The sequence below is a fragment of the Amblyomma maculatum genome, chromosome 11, assembly GCF_055883805.1.
Source record: "Amblyomma maculatum isolate TAMU_Amacu chromosome 11, ASM5588380v1, whole genome shotgun sequence".
NCBI classification, from domain to species: Eukaryota; Metazoa; Arthropoda; class Arachnida; order Ixodida; family Ixodidae; genus Amblyomma; species Amblyomma maculatum.
The window spans coordinates 31013605-31030334 of NC_139354.1; the positions used below are offsets into that span (position 1 = coordinate 31013605).

A 16730-nucleotide genomic window follows, 5' to 3' on the forward strand; every position below is an offset into this window, starting at 1 on the left:
GCGGGCCATACTCCTCAACCATGGTAGATGCAGCACTCTCTCCGTGCACGCGCTCTCGAAGTTTTCCCCACCGACGGCAACCTCTCCTCCACGCGACCTCGCTGTCAACGAATTATACCCCAGCTGTCAATACTCAAAGGCAACATCTTTTGTAGGCTAGTGAGTTTCCACTTTCGTTCCTCCCGCTTGGGTAAAACTGGGACCAATTCATAAATGTGCATGTTAAGTACTGTGTTTTTAAGACCATCGCTTTTTTGCGAGCCCCTTTTGTGCCTTGCCTTTAGACCCGTTTTTCACGGTGGAAGCAGGTCATCGCTTGTACTCGAACCACCCACGGGGCTGGAATCGCCATTTGTTTCTCGGCGCTGAAAATGCTGCGCCACGAGAAGCACGCGTGGTCAGGGCCTAGACCGATCTTCAAATCAGAGCATAGGGCCATGTTTTGGCCTGGCCGCTACCACAGCGAACCTAACTAGACCGGTGCACCCCCTCCTCACTTAGAAGCGTATGTCAATGACAGCGAATGGGCGATAAAGTGTCGGCAAATGAACTGCGCGCACGGACTTGGGTAAAATGTCGGGGGTCCACCACGTAATTAGACTGAGATTTGCGCTTGCAGCTTCATTTGTTGGTATTTTATCGGCCATCTACAGTCTTGACGTTGTTGTTGTTGTTGTGGCTGTAGGAAGAAGGAAAAGAAAATGCACGGGCCTGCTACTGGCTCTGTAGCTGAGCCACCTCCGCTGCCTCGCGCGGACAGAAGAAAAAATAGAGAAGAAAGAAAAGGAAGAGGGAGAGAAAGACGCGCGCCGCAACAATAGCCGTCGTCGACCACCGAAGCGGTGGCGGGTGCAATGACGGTCTACAACAGATAAAAAAATTCTGTGGCAGGCTAGACCCCGCCGCAAGCGGCGGTGATCTGCCTGTACCAGCCCCATCAGGGGAGAGGCTCCCCGATTCTGATGGCCTTCTCAAGACCTCGCTGATGACGGCCGCGCGCAGGCTCGTTCAACGTAGTGCCAAGCCGAGCATCCTATAGATAGCGGAGGGCCCGTAGCGGGCACGAGTTCAGAATTACTGCCCGCACACAGCTTTAATGACTGCATCATATCAATTCTCTGTTTCAATGCATGTACCTTTGCTTTTGTAATTTATGATATCTAAAAAGTTGAAGCGTTTGAAATGTGATTACAAACTAAAAGGAACGGGCCACATTTAAAAGCAAACAAAAGCTGAACTTTCTGATCGTTTATACTTTTCCAGCTCATATTTGAGGTCTCTGTGTCGGAGGACATCGAGTACAACTCTTTTTCCTCGAAGTAATCAATAAATAAAACAAATGGCAAAAGTATGTCAAAATGCTGAACTTACCGTACTTCGCGTTACGCCGACAAGTCTAAATGTTATGGCTGGACTCTGCATATCAACGAATCTCAAATTTACCTGAAATAAACAAATGTTCCCGCTTGGGTTAAACACAAGCTGCAGTGTAGCGAAGCCAAGGGTAGCTCACAAATGTATTTTTGATAGTACACGAAAGAAGGAAACACAGGAAACGAAATGAAATGCATTTTGTACCTGTGTTTGATTAGATATATTAAATATTTAAAAATTATGAAAACGTTATCTGATTATGAACCCCCTAAACAACTTTCGGTTACGTTGAGAGAAAACTATAAAACGTGCGGCGAGAGGATGTACGTAGATGTTGAGAGTTATGACGTGCACGTTCTACACGCTGCTGAATATAACAGGTAATGTGCTTTTTCTACTCGCGCCGAATGATTCTACTACCATAAGAGAGCAGTAATGTGCACGAAACATGAAAATTGTCATCGTATTTTTTATATCTTCAGCATTATTCGAATATAAGTAGCATACACTGGAAGCATTTTTAAGCTCCTTAAATTTCAACTCTGCTTTCAACGTCAGTATGGCTCGTTTTCGGAAGTAACGTTGCAGGAAAATGGTCGTGCGAAAATAGCTTCAACATTAAAGGTGACATTCCTTCATGGTTTCCTTGGCCGTAAAATCTATTCTTGCTTTCTCACCGCTGCTTTATTGTATATTCGGGTGGTCCTATTTTATTTATTTATTTTTTAAATGTTTAAAATTGGGCTTCGTGCAAGCAAAGGAACTAGCCTCTGTGAAAGCCAATGATGACAGTGTAATAGCACTCTACTCTAAAAAAAAAGTAGCCAGGCGGTGTGCTTAATTTTCAGTAGGGTGTTTTTCTCAGGATGCCATAGCACCGGAGGCAGTGCTTAAAGTCTCGCTCCATCGGAGGGGGGTCTCTACTGATTCCAGCACAGGTGGAAAGGAAAATAAAGATGGAGAGAAAAAGCGGCTGGTGGCCTGCTTCGCACATCGTTTTATACAAATGGAAGAAAATATTTTTCTCCATCGCGGGTTATAGAAGATATACGTTAATGGTTCTTATTAAAACTCACTGCTAAATTGCCGAAAGAACAGAGAAATGTTCTAACTAATGATAGGATTCAAATATGACAGCCTGCTTCGTATTCATGCAGTTCATGTACTTTCGAGCGCGGGAGATCTCAGACCCCCCGAGACCCGCCTGACTTTAAACCCTGACAGAGGCTGCGATGCCCACCTTACCCTTTCATCCAAGTCATGCCCCCTGGTCCATCAATGTCCAGAGCTGTCACTCGACAATTACCACCAGTTAGAGGTATGCTGGAATTTTTCGCTAAAAGCGCCGACATCTTACTGTCTTCAGAACGGAGCATTTAACGTTGTCTATTTAAAAATTTACTTTTTGCACTCCTGCTAGTCGGCTCATGGCTCATGCGCTTACTTGACTTCTAGGGAAGAGATTAACGTAATTTCCGAGAGCTTCCTGCTTTTGTTTTTGCTTACTTCGCGTGCCCGTTGCGTTACGTTAAGTTTTAATGACCTTGTAGTTCTTCTAGGAACACTACAGAACACGATTACTGGCTATCAGCGTGTTGTGGAATCGCTGAACGAAGAGAATAGGACGAAGTGCTTACCCCATTTGTCATGACTGCCAAGTATGCTATGAGGTCCACATCTGTTTTGAAGTACACTTGGTGTTCTGAGTCGGAAATCACATGCAGCTCCACAATGAACCTGTCGGTGTAAGTTTGCCTTGCTGGCCTCGCAATATGCTTGTCTGGCAAAATAGGAGGCACAAAATATTGTAAAACGTTTTATTTTCAATTTTCACACAGTTCCTGATATCGTGCGTGACAGCAAGCTCATAAATATATCTCTACAACACTGTTTTGCAGATTACAATTGCTTTCTACAGGAAAACACACCCCGCATGCTCTGTCGGAATTATCAGCGCATTATGCAGTCAGCCGATTGCAGTCTGTATGAAAAGTTCCTATGCTAGACGCTTTATTTTAGTTTCGATGGGACACTGAGTATTTACCAAGCACTTGAAGTTCTAGAGCACAGGAGGCAGCAATGAGCTCTTGTTGTGCCCCATTCGGACCTTTGATCCTTGTAGGCGCAGTAAGTGCCCTAACATGCGGCTCAGTTGAAAAGCTGCCCTATATTTACTTTCAATTAAAGCGCGTAATTAGGCACTGTTTTCTAAATAAAGTACACATAGTAAACTTGTTTTATCGACAATTTTTTACTAGGAAAACTATGATTATGACATATAACGAGTTTTGCTTTGAAGCGTTTTGCTTTGAAGCACCTACATAGCTTTGCATTTTGGGCTCCCTTGGAGCTGCCATATTGTTCATTGGAGATTCGTGTGCAGTCAAGTCCACACAAGCGCTGTAGAAGCTGCAGCGAAATCGGCTTCCAACTGTCCAGAGAGGAGAAATTTCAACGACTCCCTCGCCTTAAAAATGTCACCTTAAATTTGGCCCTCTGAGAGCGCAGGAAACATAAATAATAGAACTCAGTACGGCTCTGATACCTTCAAATGTAGTTAGAGATAGCTTCTTGTAGCGCTGAATATGCAACCCAGAAATTGTGCGCAAGCACATTTTCCTTTTTCCAAGAAAAAAATGTTCATGAACACAATTACTTCACATATAGTAATATTGCATCAAATTTGTCAGTACATCCACGGATCCTCCCTCAGTGATCTGCAGTTTTGTGCTTTTCATGGTCGATAAGTTGCACCATTGATTTTCTACGTCAGTCTTAAATGGTATCTGCGAGCGCAGAACAAACTTTGACAGTAAGATTTTACTTTTCGTCGTAGGTTAGATCATTCCCATCAATGTGTTAATACGATGCGTCTTGCAATATTACACAGCCACCTCGTAATAAAAGGAATGTCATTAAAAGCTGCACGTGGTTATTGTTTATTCGCTTCTATTTGCTTCATCGGGAGAATTATTGTCATCTTACTAAGCATTCCCTCGTGACGTCTCTGCGTTCAAATATATCGCAGTGAGGAGTTGCCACGGCATGTTGAAGTGCAGTCGTGCGCAAAGTGACTCCATGCTGAACAGGCAGTGTTGTGTGCGGCGTCGATGTGTAGCGACATCGACGCCGCAGAAGCAGGAAATATGCGCTCAACAGTGATTGCTGCAAAAATATGAACGAAAAGTACCTAGCAACATTCATCTAAATACTCGTACCACCAGTCTGCCAATGTCAGAAGGTTTTCACTAGATTTTTCGTCAATAATGTTTGCTCCTCTGGCAGTTTGGCTTTGTGGGCAACCCTCAATGGATGGCTTGCAGTGACGTCACTCTTGACGTCACTACAACGCACTGCGGCTACGTGCCACCTGCGTGGTCTACAAACAGGGGCATAAGTTGCGCTCGGCTACAGGTGACAAGAAATTATGAATAGATAGTGTTTTATGCATAATTGAAAAAAAAAACTCAGAGGACACTTAGACAGTGGCGACAGCTCAGAAAATTTTAACAATTTTTCACCTAATTATGAAATCTGTTCTCAAGGCTTCGTTAACAGTGCAAATTCCCGACCAAGAATAAGGGAGAGTAATACGTACGTCGTGACATGCGTCGCAGTGCCTTATGTGCCGACTTCCGTGTAACGAAGGCTGAAAAGAAAGTCAGTTCGTAACACCATGTAATATTAGGTCCGCCGTCGATCAATATTATAATCAAATTAACAGTTCAACATCATCTGCAATATTACTTTCAAAGTGCCACGAATAAACGCGAAGTATTCAGCACTGAAATGTCCGTGTTCGCTTGTGTAGGTTCTGTTAGAAATGTGAAAAAAGTGGGGAAGAAAGGACACTTTAAACTCCGTCCATAAGGGTATGATGTAGAATCGTCAATGACACCCGTCTGCAGCTCCTCTTGGAGAATTTTTGGCGTATACATTCACTCCTCACCGACATGCACTCGCGTCACGCTTCCAAGTATTCCAGTCATAATCTATTAGATCAAATCACACTCGCGTTTCCTGTATTGCTACATCATTGTGAGACGGCACTCTCAAGCTCACCAATGATAACTTAAGTTTATTGATCATTTTTTGGATATTAATTGAACTGGATCACTGTTTGCGATGCCACTCTCTTCATTATTGCATCTATAACCTAATCCATGTTATTAGCAATCAATCGTAAGCTGTCACTGCATGAAAGGCTACGCGACATAAATGGAGTTACGGCTTTAAACAAGCCGGGGTAACTAGTAAAGCAATAACTTGTATGACTCAGAACCAAAGGTTCACGTTTCGATTGACCATCTAGCCCTCTAATAATTTTCTATTTAGAGCATTTAATTTAGCTTCCTACTCCTCCGCTCTGTACAGTGTTCTGCAACTTTATCGGACTCGTTTTGAAAAGTTATCCCACCTCAACCAGAGGCTCGTTTGAGGTGAAACAAAGCACAAAGCTCGCGCGTGTTTCACGCTTTCGTTGTGAAGTAAGTTAATCAACGGTTCTTATATGATTTGGTCGCGCATGATGCGAAACCAAAATCACCTGTGATGGGTTTGAAAAAGTGAAAGATATCAATGCCAATTTTCCAGCAAAGGGCAGTAGTGGTGCCATCGAGCACCACTCGAAAACATCCACGCTTACCCCGACGCTTTAAGGACGTGGCGTTTTCCTTTAGTGACGCCAGATGGTGCCACCACTGAATTTTTCCGGAAACTGGCCATTTTTGCTCCTCAATCTCGTCGCAGAAGGTTCTGGTTTCTCATTATGCACGGCCAAACTAGGCAAATATAATTGTAAAACTTCCTACGCAACAAAAGAGTCATCAACGAGCAAGCTTTCCGCACAGTATAACCGCAAATAAGGTTTCGGTACGTTAAGGCGGTATAATTTCTCAAAACAGATCAGACAAAGCTGCAGAACACTGTAGGTCACCGCAAATATTCTCGACCAGATAAGATTTTCTTCACATGCCGGTGCTGTCGGGCTCTGAGGTAAACAAAAATAGCATTCATGGAACCTGGCAGTAGAAAGCTAGCAAAACCTGTACCTATAATATTGTATCGATGACCATCGGGCGAATGTATGTTGAAAACAATTAGCTGTATTTTATTGGGATATACGTGTAGAAAATGCGATAGCACTGAAGTCTGAATTCCGCTCTAACTGCTTCTCCTCCATCTTAACTGGTGTTCGCCGCATATGCGCTCAGCCCGTGGAGCCGCCGATATCCCATCTTCATACTTCCATGGTCACCCTATTGACCCTATCCGCATGTGGGGATTTTTTATTAAGATATAGATACAGGCGGCATTGGTTCACGCCTGCCTAGCTGTCTAGGCACGTCTGCACAAAGCAAATCACAGCTGATAATTGAAGCCAAGGCCACCAGCTCGCTCGGCCATTACACCAGCACACCTACCCATCAGCCATGTCACGTGGTCTCGTGATGTCATACAGCCCTGTCGACAAATCAGTAAACGTTCGATACTTGGGGCGCCGGTTTGCTTCGTTAAAGGGGCCTTTAATGCTGTTGTCTTGATAAATACGTCACTTAATATTCTTTTGTCACTGAGGGGTATAACCATTTTAGTCCGGCAATAATCTTATAAATGGAGTATCATTACAACCCTTATAAGAGGAAAAGCCTGTGGCGTCCTGTGGTGTCCTGTAGCGTCCAGCGATGTCGTCTAAAAAAAAATCTGGCTGGTCGACTGGGTACGGATGTCACGAGACGGATACATGGTCGACCGCCGATTGTGCAACGGGGTACGTGGCGTCACAAGACCCTATGACGTCGCATAGCTGGTCAACCGGTACGCTAGCAGCTGGCAGACATTTGCTGGTCGCGCCGGGTGATCGAATGCTCTGGCGAGCGTCAATCGTAGGCCGAGTTTCGCTGTGTGGAGACATGCCCACACAGCTCCGATTACTACGTTGGAATGAAACCGGAATCTACGTAATCTGCGTCTATCGTAGTGAAAAATGCTAGCACGCGTTGAGGAGGTGTGTGACTAAATATGGAGAATAAGCAGATGCGCAGACTTGGCGTATGAAGCGGGATGCAATGACATCGGAGGAGAAGCATACCAAGCGGACTTCAGGCTTTACTGCTATCGCATTTCCGCCACTCGGTGTCATTAAGGCATATACAATAATGATTGTGCTGAGAGCCCTCGAAAGGAAAAGTGAAGGAAAAAAATGTTACTTTTTCACCCTTGGATGACCGGGACTTGTTTTAATGTGCATATAATTTTAGTTTTTCGATTAATAGCAACGGCAGAAAACGTGCCTCTTCATGTGTACAACCGTACTCTTCGTGTATTTTTCTCACTTCAAAAAGTAAGAAATTAATTCAGTTCTACCAACTTCCTATAGACGTTGAAAGTAGGGGCGTGAAAAACTCTCTTAGATAAAAACTGGTTGGGGCAATCCTGTTACTGTGAAATAAGTGTTGTTTTTTATGGCGCACTTCGATATTACCTGGCCATTGGGGGCTGCAATTGACAAACGGGACAAGGACGTGCTTTAGGGAATCTCATCCTTCCATCTTTATGCAAAACAAAATATCAGTAGAAATGTTTAAAACTGATTAAGTTTGATCATTCGGAAGTAGGAACATGACTGCAATGTCCACAGAGGCCTCCTCACATTCCTGGCACGGTCGTCACTTCCGCTCCTATGCGGGCACTTAAACGCTGAAATATTTAAGAGAGCACACCTGAATTTAAGACATCCCACACATCGACCAGGCGTTGCAGACTGTAGAGCCCACCCGAAAGCAGCGCCACGTAGCGCTCCGGTCTATCATTCGACTCCTCCCGGCTACGCCCTGCTCGCTAGTCGGACACCACATGACCTCCAACGCATGATTCGAAGGGCCGCATCTTTCTGCAGGCACTTCCTCTCTGCGTACTCTAAACAGGAATGAAATAAAAAGGGGGCAGTATGTCCTCTAGCGCACTCCCTAGTATCGAGCACAGTATTATCTCCAAGTCGTGCGGTAGATTTTATCCACTAAATGTACGGAATGCTATACTATTGGCAACAGAGGCGTATGCCTTCCTCAAATAATATATAATTCATGCAATTACAAATAAAAGGAGACTTCTAACGGTTGCACCATGCGTTTTGAGTGTTAACAATTACAAGACATTAAAGCCTGACTTAAGATGCTGGTAATCGCTAGAGCTTCTCATCTTTTTCAGTAAAAATCAGCTTCCGTTGCGGGCCATGGGAATTCTGTGTTTATGGATTCTGTGTTAATGGCGATAAAAATCGACCCCAGAGCTTGAAGCGAATGATCTGGCAATACAAGAGAGTTCGCTAAAGGATATGCTACGTCTTTTTTACCTCCGTCGTGTGCTTTTTTTTTTTTGTAACGATATTTATTGCCTCAGAGCATCAGTGCGATATGAGATGAAGAATGCAGAAATGATTAAGTGAATGGAAAAAGGTTGGCTTATTCTTGTTTAGAGTGTACTGTCGATGGAGCAAGGAAGTTTTTTTTCACGCCATCGACGGGTCTTTCGATCAAAAGGCGTGGTAAAGCTTTCACCTTAAAAAAGCTGGGCACTATATTTACCCATTTTTTCCGGGTCCTGCTTGATCTCTTCGACTTCATATAGGCTATGAAGCATCTGACCTTGCGATGACCTTTCGGCTTCTGGTAGAGGCTTTATTCTCAGCCTATTGTTGATTATACCTTCCTGGTCAGAAGTAACGAAGAAAATTTATTTAAATTTGAATACCCAGCATTATCGTCACCTATATGTACTGAAAATGAGAAGCACAGAAATTTCATACCATTATGATACACTACTCGACTACGAAGCGCAATGCGCATAGCTCAATTGCTTGCGTTAAACACATAACACTATACAAAACTAACTTTCATGGGCGTATGAAACGGGAACAGCACTTCTTCGCCTCGTGCCGCGTATGCAGATGGCTAGTTAAATTTCTTAGTAGGATAGTTAAAAGGAAGTTATCGCAGCTGGCGTTCTCTTTTGATGTCGAAAATCCAACAAGCCTAGAAATGGAATGCGTCATAACATTAAAAGTTGTTTCACCATTTATTTTGCGGTTAATTTCTAGCGCAGAAAGGACTCTGTTGTGCGCTTCCGAGAAATAAATAGTACCATTCTCTAATCATGCTATTATTTACCGTTTAAGTTCATTTCTGAATGCTAAGGTCAAGCGTGTACACGTAAGGCTACGTGCTGGCATTGCATCCATATGACCGACATGTGTTGGACCCTAAATATGTAGTAATTATCCGAAAGGCCACAAAGTGTTTAGCGTCATCTTGCACTCGGCATATATCAACGCTGTTTAACAGTTTGCATCATATGATTTCTTCAGAGTGGCAGGTTTCGGGAAGGTATATTGCTGCTTCTGCATTCTGAAAAAGAAGTAAGTATTTAAATGACCGCTACATAAGGACAGACAATTTGATCTTTGAATAGGCTAGATTTGTCGTTAGCAAGCAGCAGCTTCTCTAAAGGATTGCTCTTGGGTTTGTAAGGACCGTCTATGTCACTATGAGCGCCGTGAATATAGTCGCAACATCACTTTTACGTGATTAGTCTTTCTTTTTTTTTTTTCGAAAACTGCGGCAAAAAAAAAATTTATAACTCACGACTTCCACTCTTCCACTTTCGTGAAGTACATGCAGAGATGACTGCTGGCGGGCGTCGTGGTATATATTTTCTTGAATTGACTTTGTATCAATCTGGAAAGATATTTCTCGGTATCACTCCCCAATGTTGGTAAGCCGATATACGTGCCAAAAAATTGTTTGCGAAGAATGAAAGGAGTAAAAAGTAGGTTCGGTTTGATTTATAAAGTTTAACGTCCCAAGGAACATAGGCTATGATGGACGCCGAAATCTATGACAATTTAGACCACCATGGAGTTTTCTAACGTGCACTGACAAGGCACAGTGCACAGCTCCTTTCGTTCCGCCTGCTTCGAAACGCCGCCACCGTGGTCGGTATCGAGCTCGGGTCGTCCGCTCAGTGGTCGTGCGCCTTAACCACTCAGCTAGCGTGGCGGGGCAGCAGAAGAATAGGAAAAACTGATGGGAGAGCATTTTGAACGTAAATAGTTCCAGACATGCTCGCTGTGGTTCTTTTATAGAGGGTGTTCAAAACTACGAATCGTATATAAAAAAAAAATTACCCACGATTACGTCACTTTCTAATGCGAAATTTGAGCGCAGCTCATCAGATGTTTCCCCTTTTCGATAAATTGAGGCAAAGATTTCAAGCAAGACACGTATGTACAATTACAGACAACTTTGTTTTTTTTTTTTTTCACGCGTATTCCTTCAAGAAACACTCCACTAACAGTTCTTAGGTCTCATGAAAGAAGCTTTGTGGTTGGAGAAATGAAGAGAGCAATTGAGTTATCGGGAAGCAGCGCGTGGGTCCATAGGAACGCTGCGCGACAAACAGGTAGCAGCGACTGAGTGATGCCGCTGACGCCGCTAGCGAGTGAAGCGAGTGAGAACGGGATGCACGCACCGAGATCCGCTGATAGCGAGTCGGCGTTTCGGCAGCCGGAGAGCACCCTCGCCGCCACTCAGGAAGAGGGGGAGGGGGGGGGGGGCGGGCTCCTTCTCTTTCTGCATGGCGGCGGCGGTGTTCTACGCAGCACGTTGTCTACGCAGCAGTGTACCCCCCCCCCTTCCTGCGAGGCTCCGGTTGCCAAAGCGCGGACTCCAACTGGGGGGATGAAAGGGGGGCGGAACTGGTTACGAGGCCGACGACGCCGAAGCCGCCGCGAAACCCAGGAACGGGCGCCAAAGAGGCCCTAAAAAAATACAAAGGGCAACTACACAAAAGTTGTGCAAGTTAGTTATGCGGGCAGGTGTAACCCAGCAGTTGCGAATGATGTTTGCCCTCACAAGAATATAGAGTTACGTACAGGAGACAATTATGACTATTCGTTATTGACCAGAAGAATAGTTTCTTTGTTCGCGCCATTTCGACATTTCGCCTGCTGACCGAGGCGTCGGCCGCTCAATTCGAGACAATGAGTGCGCATATTTCGTTAATTCATAATGAGTTTGTTGTACTACAAACAGCACGAGAACAAAATGAGATTTTTGTATTTTTGTTATTTCTTGGTGCTGGAAAAAAATATTGTGTGAGACACTGCCAGAAAATTTTAGATCGTATGTTTCGTGACCGGCTGTACTACTTAACTAAGGAGATGTGACCTTTATTTGTATAATACAAAATGCATAATTTTACTACCTCGCCGGGGTGGCGCTGTGGTTACGGCGCTCAACTACTGTACCCAAGGACGCGGGATCGAATTCCGGCCTTGGCGGCCGCTTTTAGATGCAGGCGAAAAGTAAGGCGCCAGTGTGCTGTGCGATGTCAGTGCACGTTAAAGAACCCCAGGTGGTCGAAATTCCGCAGTCCTCCACTACGGCGTCTCTCATAGCCTGAGTTGCTTTGGGACATTAAACCCCACAAACCAAACCAAACCACAATTTTACTATTATGTTAAGCATCTTTAAAACGGCGTTGCAAAAATACTCTTTGGAGTGAGTGCCCACACGGAAACCAACAATACGTTGTTGCTTGCATCCGGCTGCGGCGCACGGGATTTTTTTATGTTTGGCTCAAGTCACGCAAAACACCGTGCATACTACATGAAGGAAAAAAGAGACGACGAGGGCTGTCAAGATTTATCAAAAATAAAAAAAAAAAGCACGGGATATGTGGTGTGCGCTATTCAAACGCTAGGCTAAGAAAAAAAACTAAATTTGATTTGTACGCTGTAAGGTGCTGCTGCTTAATCTGGCACCTTACTTCTAGCTGTGTCATTAAATGCCTTGTCGGGCGTATTTTCTCCTTATACTACTAAGAACTAAATACGTTTTATGTATTTGCTTTTGCGATGACAAGGTGGGAGTTTGGCACATACATATGAGTCGTAATCGCACAAGCAGGGATAAAAGCCGGCTCGACCATTTTGGAGCAGCTCAGGAACAAAGCCATTTAAGCTTTGCAGGAATAAAAGGAACTTTGGAGCTATCATAGCATTTGGGGGGGGGGGGGGGGGATGTATTTAGGATTAAACGCTTTTAATATTTAAAATTCTCTATTCACCCAGTCGGAAAAAACTACAGAAAATTTTCTGATGTTACGACAGAATTTCTGTGCGGTTTTTGACGGGAAACCTGTTGTGACAGCAGAACATTCTGTAGTAACATCAGAAATTTCTGTAGTTACAACAGGAAAGTACTACAGAACTATAGACAACAAAATTTTACTACAGAAAAACTACAGAACTACAGAAAAGTACTACAGAACTACAGAAAAATCTGATGGTTACGACAGAACTACAGGATATTTTGTCGTATTTTTGACAAGGTTCTGTAGTTTTTTTCGACTGGGCATGACCAGCAAACATGTTCCATTTGATGCGTTGTTCAATGCTTTTATGAGTGCGCACGCATTCATGATAAGACAAGACGAAGAGCCAGAACATGTGCAGATGCTTAAAATAATACAAATGATATGAGAGATGATTTGTAACAGACTAGAAGAAAACGAAATGGTTGCTTCTACACTACCCGAACGCGAATAGTATTTTGACTGCACAGATTCAAACATGGAGTCTACCTCTTTGATGGGCTCATGCACCACCACTAGTTGGGAGTTCACATCAACGAACAGCACACTTTCGCTCCCAATCTTGGGCGTATACTTTCTGATCCCCTGCATATGCTGATAAATCACTGGACAGTGGTCTGTAGTGCAGTCAGGGAGGGTAAATGGCAATCAAGAGTAGCCTTTTCCTCCTTCGGGTCCTTTACTTCATGGCCTTCTGCCAGTGGCTCCTCGTGTTCTCACTTGAGCGATGCTGGGGCTTCCTTCATTTCAACAACTTAGCTAAAGGCTCTGTATGGCTTTCTAATACACTTGAGCACATTTGTAATGATTGGCACCTTCACTGCATCATCCCTATAGCGCTTCCCGTGTGCTTTTATCTGACGTTGGCTTGGCATGCTTGTTATTTACAAAGAGGCTCGCTAACGAAGTACCTGCTTGTTTCCACGGCAGAACCAATAAAACAGCTCATGCTGTTCTTTGTTGCCAGACAAGTTTCCCTGCAGTGACTGCATTGCTCGCTACTCATTTTTCACCACCGGTGATTCAAAAAGCTGTTTGGCTTGGTAAAACTATTTCCCACAGTAGGGGTGCTGGAGGACACTCGGCTAGGCACCAGGTGTAGAGGGCAGCTCCCACGTCGGCACACAGAGCCCAAAGCTCTCCGCCGCCGCGCGGGCCTCTTGGACAGCCCGAAGCTGATCATGCAGTGAAGCACTTTTTAACACTTTGTCCCAATGTTCCTTGTTCTTGGCGTAGGCGTCGCTCGCTGCACAACCACACGGCATATGGTTTAAGTCTACACGGTCACTGCACCGTTCACACACATGTTGTCCGTCATATTCTGGGTCGATGTGCTTCATGCGCCAGGGGTTAGGGTATGAGTTCGTTTGGAGCAAGCGTAACGTGACTGACTGGCTGCGGGTTAATTTCTAATACGGGAGGGGAAATGCTCGTCTGCCTAGATAAAAGTGCTTAGTGAACTCGTTGTACGTGAATAATTGATCTCTGTACTCGAGATGTGCTGTGAGATGGTGCTATATGTCAAATGAGCAGAACATTTTTTTTTTTTTACAATTAACTCCCTACAATCGCTTCAGTCTTTTCTTAATTTACTAGCAAAGCAACGTTTATTGTTATCGATGCTTTTCTATTTTACAAAAATTTTATGTGTTAAGACCAGCGCGAGATGCATTATAACTCTGACATCGATGTGATAGCCACCGTTTCAACAACGGCCGCCTCTGTAGCGTGTTTGCTCGCAACTCATAGCATGCCACCACCCTGCTCTGCTTCTCACGGTCACTTAATCGAATCGCATCAAACCACGTGTTCAACACCCATGTTCTGCTAACTTTCATATGGAATATTGAGGCTTCCGGTTTGGAGCAATATTACCTTTTGGAGCACGGTGGGGTAGAGAAAGCAGTTTGGAGCAGAATGGACCATACGGACCGCCTCGCTTTCGGGAGGTACCAGGTTCGATCCCCGGTGGCGCTGTGTACCCAGCAGTTTCCATTGGGTACAAGATTCCCCCTGCCCCTAGTTCGGCTCATCTGGGGTGAAATGCTTGGGAAAAGGGGCCATGGACGAAAAATGTTGGTCTGAACCAACATTTTTGGTCCACGGCCCCTTTTCCCAAGCATTTCACCCCAGAAGAGCCAAGCACCAGGCCGAGGGAAATCTTGTATGCATCAGACACCGGTGGGTAGCCGATGGCCCTGAGGATCGAACCTGGTACCCCTCGAATGCGAGGAGCACTGCTGCTGACTGCTGCAGAACCCGAGGCTCAAAGGGAGAGCCAAGATGAACATGAACGAGCTTTGCAGGCTGTTCGAAACTGGGTTTTGGCCCCCCAGAGGCGCGTCGTGGCTTACGCAGCCTCTCCCAAAAGCACACCCCTAGAAAAACCAAGCGCCAGGCCAGGGGATGCTTGTACCCCTTTTTACCGGTGGGTGTCCGGCGGTGGGCTTCGAGCTAACCACCTCCCGAAGCCGATACGAGGGCTCTAACCATTAGGCCACGGCTGCCCACCAGGCAAGTCACGTAGACAGTGCCATCTTTCACAATAAGGCTCACCACAAGCCACAAAATCGTCCACACCTGTGAAAATATGCACCGTCTGCTGCAAACATTTACATCCCAACGAACCGTTTTCTGTCCAACGCGGTAGACAGTGAACTGTTCCAACGGAGAGTACATTTTCTTGAGCTTAGCACTGATACCGTCTTCCCCAAGCTTATCACTGAAAAATCACCAAGGTCTCAGTCTCCAAATCCTCAGAAGCTTGTATAAGCATTAGGGAAAAAACAATTAAGAACTACTATGGTGCGATATTCCCCATGCTCGCAAGTGATGCTTTCCTTATTATTTTATACCGCTTAGGTTTCTCCTTTTAGTTGCAATGTTAGTTCCCGGCAGTTTGGGGATGAAAAATTTCCTTCCAATATAATGTTAATTTTGTGTAAAACTGCTGCACACGCTGACTGCTAGAACTAGTGCTTACTTGTCATTATCGTACTATTTAAGGGATGCAATTTTTTTTTTATTTTAGCACCGTCATGAATAGTAAGACAAGACACGAGATTTTAGCACAGAGCCTCCGAAGCAGTAAGGCACAACATCAGCGTTATCTCACCATTTACAATGAAGAACAAATGGTTAGTTTGGCTTTGCTTACCGTTTTCAAACGGTGTCCATTAACTGTAGCCGTAGCGAAAAGCAGTCTATCGGCCAGCACTGCGCTCTTTTCCAAGTTGAGTGTGATGTCATCGCTTAGTCGGAGTACAAGATTTGTAGCTGTAGTGCGTTCTTCCACTATGCTCGGATAAATTAGCTGCTCCTTTTCTGTGCGAAATGCAAGCAAAATATTAAGACAATTAGTTAAATACAGATGACCATTAAAACAAGGAATATAAGCGAGGGCCAAGGCGTCTCTGTTAAATGCTTCGATAACGCAGCAGAGTTTCGCTGACTCTTATTTTGTCCCATCTCAGAGTTGCTAGCATGGTTTAAAGTGCAGTGGTTTATAAGCATGATACAGGCGAGACTCATCTAAATTGTCAGTAAGTTGACAGCACCCTGCCCTGCTTTTCTGTGTTCTCTTCTTTTTTTTTTCTTCCTTTTTTTTTTTTTTTGTCGATACACCTCTCAACTGGCTAAGCAACTTGGGAGAAACTGCAGCATCGGGTTGAGCTTTAACCTCGTGACTTTCAAAACTAGAACCTGCAAGGAGATTCCAAGAAAGGCAGAGAACAAACAGCTCGCGTACGCAGTTTTGGGATCTGTTATTAATTGGCACATTCTATTTATGAGGCTGGAAAGTATTAATCCTAGCCATGAAAAGAGATTGCTTACGTGCGCTGCTCCATGTCAGTAAGTGGAAAAGTACGCCTGCAGCTATCATGTTTTTCTCTGGACGGCGGTGCTCGAATGGACAAGCGTTGCCCTAAGCGTCTCAATCGACAGCGTTTGGTCTCATGTGCATAAATACTACAGTACAAAAGGTCTTCGAAGAAAAATTTTGGAACACTTTTCGCTTTTTGAAACACGCGCTTTTGAAACACTTGTCTCGGTCAGTTGTCGAACTTCATTTTGATACCAGAAATGAGTGACAATGAGAACGTCATTTTCTTAAGGTTGTCACTAGCGCTGAACTATACTATCGAGGATCTGTTGCAGATGGCAGCGGAGAGCAATAATCGCGCTATCCCCAAAGAAACGCT

General features: G+C 44.5%; 1 protein-coding gene across 1 annotated transcript in view; it reads right to left on the reverse strand.

Moving 5' to 3' along the window:
• The window catches only part of LOC146173364 (venom metalloproteinase Antarease-like), a 43648-nt gene extending 27186 nt beyond the window's left edge, over nt 1-16462 (reverse strand). The window contains exons 1-7 of the mRNA XM_084584985.1: nt 16363-16462; nt 15686-15852; nt 10017-10109; nt 8961-9084; nt 4973-5023; nt 3012-3154; nt 1372-1443 (exon numbers count right to left, since the gene is read on the reverse strand). Of these exons, the coding sequence (XP_084441111.1) occupies nt 1372-1443; nt 3012-3154; nt 4973-5023; nt 8961-9084; nt 10017-10109; nt 15686-15852; nt 16363-16411 (699 nt within the window). The 5' untranslated portion in view covers nt 16412-16462. The remainder of the gene's footprint in view (nt 1-1371; nt 1444-3011; nt 3155-4972; nt 5024-8960; nt 9085-10016; nt 10110-15685; nt 15853-16362) is intronic.
• Nucleotides 16463-16730: the final 268 nt, after the last annotated feature.